Source organism: Halyomorpha halys, unplaced genomic scaffold (assembly GCF_000696795.3).
Source record: "Halyomorpha halys isolate HHAL.00 unplaced genomic scaffold, Hhal_1.1 Scaffold2.1, whole genome shotgun sequence".
Classification (NCBI taxonomy): domain Eukaryota; kingdom Metazoa; phylum Arthropoda; class Insecta; order Hemiptera; family Pentatomidae; genus Halyomorpha; species Halyomorpha halys.
Genome location: NW_027111560.1, coordinates 1,457,003 through 1,466,359, shown reverse-complemented (window position 1 = coordinate 1,466,359; position 9,357 = coordinate 1,457,003). Strand labels below are relative to the sequence as shown.

General features: G+C 31.2%; 1 protein-coding gene across 5 annotated transcripts in view; it reads right to left on the bottom strand.

The window, feature by feature from the left end:
• The window catches only part of LOC106682231 (aspartate aminotransferase, cytoplasmic), a 25,779-nt gene that overhangs the window by 3,105 nt on the left and 13,317 nt on the right, over positions 1-9,357 (bottom strand). For all 5 annotated transcript variants that reach the window (XM_014423007.3, XM_014423088.3, XM_067049624.1 and 2 more), the window contains 3 exons: positions 5,895-6,042; positions 4,264-4,429; positions 1,721-1,863 (listed from right to left, as the gene is read on the bottom strand). In XM_014423007.3, coding sequence (XP_014278493.1) covers positions 1,721-1,863; positions 4,264-4,429; positions 5,895-6,042 — 457 coding nt within the window. The remainder of the gene's footprint in view (positions 1-1,720; positions 1,864-4,263; positions 4,430-5,894; positions 6,043-9,357) is intronic.

The window sequence follows — 9,357 nt, the reverse complement described above, 5'->3', positions numbered from 1 at the left end:
AAAAACATCCATTTGGTCTCAGCACTTTTTTATTATCCAAACACTGTAATGTTTCGGCCATTGCGGCCATTTTCAAGGATCTTATTACACAGGCAAAGCACTGGTAATCAACATAATTTCAAGCCATTTTGCCATTTTCTAAAATTATGAATCATTATGCACTCAACAAATTAATCTTCATCATAATGTCTAAAATATGATTATTTTCAGAGTTAAAATTATTACATTTACTAGTTTAAAAACTCTATTTCAATTACTCATTTCATCAACATTACACAAGGTATCAAATATATCATATCACTTACATGAGTGTCATTTTATCAACATTACACTGAGTGTAATGTTGATAAAATGAGTAATTGAAATAGAGTTTGTCAACTAGTAAATGTAATAATTTTAACTCTGAAAATAATTGTATATCAGACATTGTGATGAAAATTAATTTATTGAGTGCATAATGTTTCATAATAATAGAAGTTTTAAAGAAAATTGACTAATGATAAATAATTTGACAAAGGCAAAATGGTCTGCATTTATGTTGATTACCAATGTTTTGGCTGTGATAGTGTAATAAGATCCTTGAAAATGGCTGGAATAGCTAAAACATTGGAGTGTTAATTATAAAGAAGTGTTAAGACCAAATGGATGTTGTTTTTTTTATAACTACTAAACAAATCTGTCTCCAATAAAAATTTGCATTATATATAAAATTTTAAAGTTTTTCTACACTGACAGATTACTTGTTAGTTTTTTAGTTAGTAGAATATCCATGTGCAAATACACAATTGTAAAGCTAAGCGGAAGAACATGCTATGTGAAATTTTTGGGAAAATTAAAAAGAGAATTTTCACTGGAAGAATATTTTTTAAAATCCATTCTACAAGTAGTTTTAAAAAGTTGATAAATTTCATTCCTACCTTCATAATAGTAATATAAAATCATTAAATACCATTAGCTTCATCTTAGCTCTTCAATTATGGATAAAATGTTAGGTTTTAATCAAAGTAGTGTCGCTTTTTATGTATGTTTGTATAAATGTAGAGAGTATTTAGCGAGTTTAATTTAATTTAAACAAGGTAAGGTAAGCTTTCTATGTATTGATATTATTAATTAAACAACAAACTTGATTATTGTAGAATTTAAGTGTTTTATACACATTCTGGGTTTTTATTCCATGACTGTGCACATTTCTGGTTGTTTATTGCACAAAAATCCCTTCTCTAGTTATGATTAAAAATTCAGTATTTTTTAGTCGAATAAATTTTCAACCAACTAATGCCCAAATCTGGTTTCTATAATGTTTTATTTTTATCAAGAATGCTTCTAAAAAAAAAAAAATTATTGAATAAGCCTTAAAAGATTATTAAAATAAAAAAAATCATCTCATGGAAAGGGACAAATCAAAAACATTTCTTTCATTAAACTAATAATCAGCCATTTTATTTAAAAGTTTAAACATTCCATTCTAGAATTTCAATTCAGACACCTATGACCTAATTCTCAAAAGCTTCGTCATAATATTTTTGGCATTTAAGCATGTTTGTTTCTTTTTTTATTCAAATTAGATTAGGAAATGGATTTTGTATTGGTAGTTTGATTTTTTCTCTGAACATTTTGTTCAGGCTGAGTTATATTGAAGCAAATATGGTATTTGTTAGCATTTAATAATGTAAATGTTCTCCTAAAAGAAATAATTTTTAAAATTTTTCTTGTACTTTACCAGTAAGACTTGTGAAGGTAGACATCCCTTTGCCTCTAGTAATATAATCCCAATTTCCAGGCACTCCAAAACTTTTAAGAGTCCCCACGAAACAATTCCTCGCATTCTGTGTCTGATCTCTTATTTTTTTCAGGCAAGCTCTCCTAAAATATAAACACAATGTTAATCCATTTTCCAAGCAATCCATATGGGTCATATTAATATTGTAGCAATGATACCTATGGGTGAGCTGATGAACCAACACCTCCATTGCATACCACCAGAGAGCACTACCCTTGTTTGTTCAAATGTTGTATAATGTTGATTTATAGATTGAATTGTAAATATGTGAGAAGAAGGGGTCTGCGATCAGCAAATAAACAAAAATTATTTATTCATGCCGACATTTTGACCTGAAATTCAGGTCTTCATCAGGGCTAAAAAAACAAAAAACAGAGATAACAACCATCATTTGTTTATTTGCCACACCCCCCCTCCCGACTATCTCCTCAACATATTAATTTATGGTCTACCATCAACACCTCATCATGAATTGTAAATAGTTTAATGTTAAAATATATAAACAATGTAAATATTATCATAATTGTAAATATATTTATTCAACAAATAAATGTAAACAAAAGAATAAACTGATTCACAGTAACGTGATTTCTTAAAAGCCATGCCGCTCACCGGCCTTTGCAGTCTTAGCAAAATCATTACCACAGAGCTACTGGCTAAAAAGTATCCTCTTGGGTCATAGAATATAAGCAGTTACAGATTCAGGATTTTTTTTATGTATTTGATTTATATTTTTTATCCCTATGAAAGGACCTACAGTTCATTCCTATAAGACTTACAATCACAAGGGCTTGTACCCTGCAGAGCAAAGTTTCCATCCTTTGAGGACTTAAAGCTTGTTCCCAGAAGACTCATTCTATCCATTCATTTCCTAACCAGCTACCTAACCTGTCTACGCACTCATTTTTGGAACCTTCTGGGATAGAGTACCTCATATCTCAAATTGGAGTCAAAACATTTAATATCTAACACTTAATTTAATACTTAATTAATATAAAATTAAATCAAAATGAAAGCATCTGCAGAGTTTTTAAATTTTACTTGTGGTCTTCTGAGGTTAAGGGAGGAAAGGACTAAGTGTAAAGGCTGCAGCCAAGGAAATGTTCTGCAGGGGAAGATGAAAATATAGCGGATCATAGGAGGTTTATGTCGTTCAATTGTGGAAACTATAGTGTGTTAATAATTATGAGAGATAGTTGACCGTGGATGATAAATGAGGAGAAGATGGTTGGGGGTGCGGTCAATGAAAATATAGTGTGTTAATATTGAGGAGGTTGTGTAAGATATTTTGATTCCAATTGATGATGTGAGGAAATCTATTGTAGAAAGCCTAGACAATGCTTCAACATACTGATTAGATAACTGGTCACAAGATGAATGAATAGGATGAGTCTTAAGGGAACTAGCCATAAGTCTTTAATGGATGGAAATTTTGCTATGCAGGGTACATGTCTGCAGGCACGAAGAGGGTTATAAGTCTTATAGGATGAACTTTAGGTCCTTTCATAGGGATAAAAAATATAGGAAAGAGAGAATGACCATCAGGAACTAGCGTGAAATAAAACAAATCAAATACATTAAAAAAATTCTGAATCTGTAACTGCTTATATTCTATGCCCCAAGAGGATAATTTTTAGCCGGTACCTCTTTGGTATTGATTTTGCTAAGGCTGCAAAGGCTGGTGAGCGGCATGGTCTTTAAGAAATCACGTTACTGTGAATCAGTATATTCTTTTGTTTACATTTATTTATTAAAATAATATATTTACAATTATGATAATAATATAATGGCATGGTTTACAGTTAAAACATTAAATTATTTACAATACAATTAATATACTTCATTATCTGACAAGTATAGGTGGTGCTCTCGGGTGACAAGTGATAAATTTTAGTTTTTCTGCTAGCTCATAGTTAATGTTGTTACAGAAACAATAGCCTATAAAATAGGGCCATTGAAGTTACCAGAATTGAACTGCCTTAACCTTAATGCCACTCTGCAACTATGCATTATATTTTCACCTTTCGCCATATAAAATTGTTTACATAATAGTCCATTAACGACTAAAGTGAAAACTTTAAGGTCAGTAATGAATTAATGCACAAAGACTTCTGAAATGTCCAATAATAAGAGGGCCAAGCTTATTACCTGAATAGGAATGAATATTTTTTAATAAATAGTCAATATCCAATTAAATCTCAAAATGATCAACAGCTTTAATATGTAATGGTTCAAAGTAACTCATTGCTGACTAACAGAAACCATTTTATACCAAGTAATAAAACAGCAATACCCAATTTGGTAAATTTTAAAACCTTTAAGGAATTCCTAACCACAAAGAGTAACTAAGTAAGCATTAAAAAAAAATAGATTTGACCAAATATAATAACTAGTCTAGGGATAAAACTGTTCAATTTTTTTTTTTTTTTTTTAAAGGGACTTGACTTGTTTTGGATACAATGCCTTATTTACTCATTACTTACCACTGTTCATAATACTTTGGATTCTTAAGAATAGTAGTAACAATCTCTGCGCCGTGATATGGGGGGGAACCATGCAATGCAGCTATCATAGTTGCTAAATGGCCTTTCAGTGCTGGGATATCTTGTGCATAACGTGCAATCAATATCAGTGCTCCAACCCTGTCATCTATGAAAAATGTTTATGAGTATACAAACTTAGTATCTTTTTTTTTTTTATATTCAAGCAAGGGTTAGATTCCAATGAGTAGTTAATTATGATTCACAGCTTTTATTAGGTGGTATTGACCTTTAGCAACACGTTAATTTTTTTTTTAATAAAAAAAATTGTTGCGTTAATTTAGTCTTTACTTTCAATAATTTTAATTCTAGGAAGATAGTCTGGATGGTTGCCAATAAAGTTACAAAATAGTAGAAAAACTATTTAATGTTAACCAACATTTCGCCCCACTTTGCACAGCTTCCTCAGGGCTAAATGAAAAACAAGATACAAACATTGTAAGAAGCGACAGAACATAAGAATAAATATAGAGAAGGTATAAATATAGGTGAATAAGAGCCTAATTACACAAATAAATACACCCAGGTGTGATAGAATTAGAGATCTAGAAAAAAACTAGAGTAATAAATTGTAGAAAATAATTATTAGAAATAGTTGTAAATATGGTAAAAAAAGTAGGCGTAAATGGTAAACACATAGGTTAAGTAAATGTGGCAAAGGTAAGGAACAATAACAAGTAAAATTAAGAATAAATATAATAAAAATAATAGATAAACGGGAAAGGAAGTACCTGATTCTAATTGAAAAAGGTTGAAGACTGAAAAGTTAGGCAGGAAGAAAGGAGGCAGGTATAAGTTTCCCCACTACTTCACTAATCGTCTAAAAGGGTTAGATTTTTAATTATATATATGTATAAGTAAACTGGCAAGATCATTCAATCTCTAGTCTAATATTACAATAGGCAAATGTATGAGATCTATCTTTTTTTTTTTTTTTTTTTTTTTGCACACTTTCTTACTCTCTCATTACATTTATTCTAATGTTCTGTTACTTCTTACAATGTTTGTATCTTGTTTTTCATTTAGCCCTAAAGAAGCCCTGCAAAGTGGGACAAAATGTTGGTTAACATTAAATAGTTTTTTCTAGTATTTGGTACCTCTATTGACCGCCACCTGGATTATCTTCCTACAATCTACTTCATATGGTCAACTATGTTCTTCCAATATCAATAATTTTAAATTTGAATAAAAGGAATTTTTTTCTTTAAAATAAAGTTTTTCTTTTAGGAAATATTTTTGTTTCTTTGACATTATTTTATTTTATGAATTTGTAAAAGTGATATTATTTTATTGGTTCAACAGAAATATATGTTTTTGTTTGGTTATAATTTTTTTCTAATATAATTTCCATAACTCTATTTAAATATTATAATTTTATTTCTATGAGCTTCATTCTTAAGATTCCGTAGTCACTTCGAGAGGGCTCATACCTCATATGAGCCCTCTCTCATACAGGTGGTTAATTTTAAAAAAGTGGATATTAAATATTTACAATACTTAATCAATTATAGATTAGAAAAAGGAACAATATTAATTATTTTTCGATATTTAAAATTTATTTTTAATGCACTTACTGTAAAGGAGAAAGTTCTGAGAGAATGAAACACAAACAGCCATTTCAACACCTAATCTAGCAAAGAGCCTGACAGGGAAAGCATCTTCATCTGGATCTCCTGATGCAAGACCTTGATATGACAAATCTATAATTGGAAACAGCCTCATCTGTGCAAGAATTGTTTTATTGAACTTTCTCAGTTATGAATATTAACCATTTGAATTACAAGACAAAAAAAAATTAAATTAACAAACCATTCTTTTACTTAAGTCATTTTAGAAGCTTTAGTTATAGCTTGAAGAAAACAAATATCAAATTAAAATTTGATGGAAAATAGAAAAAATGTTACATAAGTAACTAAAATGTATATTTTGGTATGAAATGAACAAAGAAATATTTAAAAAATAATATTTATAAATAAATAACATGAATACACAATAGACCAATACTTCAACAGTTATAGAATCACATTCAAAGATTAGTCAATTATTATTAAAAACTGCAAATCAAAAAATAACTCTCCAAAAATATTAGTAGTCTATTTATGTAAGGTTCTAATTTAAAGCATAAAACATATTGTAATATTGATAGTATTGACTATTGTAAGGAGGGTGACTTGTTACAGGCAAACACTATAGGGGACAAAATATTTTCCTAAGAGTAAAGACAGTTCAGTATTTAAGCTGAGTGGTTAGTACATTTTTTAGGAAAAAGATGCCAAACTTTCGAAAATAGGAATAATTTTGAAATTTCTTAATTTTTGTCTTAACTTAAACAAGCTCTAAATTGCTAAAACTCAATTCAGCACGGATATTAATAAACATATTTTGAATAAAAATTTGGAGGAGTAGTGAAAGATGGTGTTAGATAATACTAAAAAAGAGCGTTTGGGGAAGAGAAAAACTGGAATAAACCGCCTCAGAACTTTAATATCTTAATTATGAGAGATAGTTGACCGTAGATGACGTACGAGGAGATGGTTGGAGTGCGGTCAAAGAGCAACACTAATAAGTTGTACTAACCTATTTTATTGTGCCAACGTTTCGGCTAGAGTTTCTAGCCTTCTTCAGGGGCTTCTGTTTTTAGCCCTGAAGAAACTTTAATATCTTATGTTAACATTTTTAGAAACAATTAACAAAAATAATAATAAATCAGAGATATGTCTTAAAATACAGCTGAACTAATGAAAAACAAACATATACTGTTATTATTAATAAATGTTTTGTTTCAGTCAAAGGTTCTGAAAAAAAGTAAAGAGAGTACATATAGAGGAGCTAGAAGTAGTAGCCCCTAAATACCTTAGAGACAACTAACCAGTTGAAAAAAACAAAAAACAAATTATACAAAAAAGATAAACTTAAAACTTGAACACTCTTTTAGGGAAAGTCTTAATCTTTCCTTGATAACTCTCCAAGGTATCTCTGCATTCGCCTGAATTGGATTTAGGATTCTCCTCTTCACCCTGCAGACGAACGCTGCTTTTAATGCCTCCGCATCTTCACTATTGAGTAGATTTTCGATAGACTTCGCTTCAATTCGGTTTATTAGTCGGTCACCCCTTTTATTTAGTGGCTCAGTTCTCCTGTTTCCCCGGTAAACCGTTCGAGGTAAGAAACGGCCTTCATCAAGTCTTGGGCGGTTGCTGTGCGTGCTTTTACCCACTCAAGTGTTGTGGCGTGAGCTCCCGCTAGAGAAACCGGTGGTGAAGGAGTCACCTCCATGGGAAGTGGGTTCTGGACCCCATTTTGATTTAAAGCTTTCAGGTTAAAGACCGCTAGTGGGACGATACCGTTGGCAGCCATTATTTAAAAAAAAATTAGAGAAGAAAAAAAAAATTGGAAGTTGAGAAAACACCGATAAATATTCTTCTTTAAAACAAACATTACCCTGGTATTCAAAGTTTCCGGGTTTCGGCACCACTTAAGTACAGTGAAAGCAAACTGTTAAAAAAATGAGAAGAAGGAATAAGATCTAACATGCTTGGACTGCTGTAAAATACTGGGTTTAATGTTTTTTTTTTTTTTTTTTTTTTTTTTTTTTTTTTTTTTTTTTCCGTACCCTCCTGAAATTTTAAATTTGTTTCTTATGTGTACATATGGTGAGGTGTGCCATATGTACAGCTGGTATTGTTGTTACCTTTCATTGCCTTTAGGCATTATAAGGTTGTTTATGTGTTCTTTATGTGGCATATATTGGCTTACGCCAGTAGATTATTGGAGCGGGGAGGGGCCGTTCCGCTGGTGGTACGAAATGGGTTTAATGTGTTCAGTACATCTCTTTATATACGTTCGATTAGCTGATCTACTCAGTCAGCTGACATCGAAGTAACAGCTGACTGTAACTTATATATATAAGTTATGCGTAGGCGTATAAAAACGGAAAACAATCTCCGAAGAATACTCTCTCAATGCGTAAACAAGACTAACTTCTTTTTTTTCTACCTCCTATTTATTTAAATTTAAAACAATTGCAAGAAAATTATATATTAACAAATTTACAATATATCTTGTTTTGCCTTTTGGCATTATAAGATGTGGAAAAAAACCTTGTCCGCTGAAGGCGGTTTGTACATTTAATGGCTTGGTAGCCAGGGGGGTAACATAGAATGGGGAGGGACCATTCCAGCTGATGGTATTGAGTGGCAGAAGCAGTTTGTGCAAAGCGTAGGGCCTGTTCAGCTCTCATGCTGGAAGCATAGACACCTATGTCGTCGGCGTAGGATTCTTGATGGCGACTACTGGTGCCGTGAAAACGACAAACAGTAGAGGTCCAAGTACCGAGCCTTGAAGTACTCCGCAGGTGGAGGGGACTAGAGGCGACAAGTCTTCACCAACTCTTACGACGAAGGATCTTCCACTCAGGTAGTTTCGGACCAATCCCTAAATTTTTTTATTTTTTTTTATTCCGTGTTTCATCTGAGAAATTATGATATCGCTAACTTTATTTGGTTCAGTGCCTCTATATATACATCTCGATCAGCTGATTTACGAACAATCCTCGTAAACTTATATATCACACTACAATAACATATAGATAAGAAAACAATCAGAAAAACTATTTACAGTAACCTATAGACAATTAAAAATTGAATGACCTAAAGAAAAAATCAATAAAATAACAAATACAAGAGTAAAACTAAAAAAAAAAATTATGCTTCCTACATACAAAAACAAAACAGAAAAAAGAAATGTATACAACCTCTATGCAACATTAAAAAATGAATAACGTAAACAAAAATTAATTCTTTCTCGCAATGAGCATTTATAAGAAATTTTCTTGACTCGATACATGTAACAGCAAAAAAAACAAACAAAAGAAAAATTTACATTCTGTACAATTACAACTTACGAGCACTTGGATTGAAAGGCTTGAAAAAAAAGGAAAAAAGGGAACAGAATTATAACGCACGCTTACTAGAAAGATACTACTTTTATTATCTCTGTGATGCTCCTTATAGACATTATTGATGCTTATTTACATGG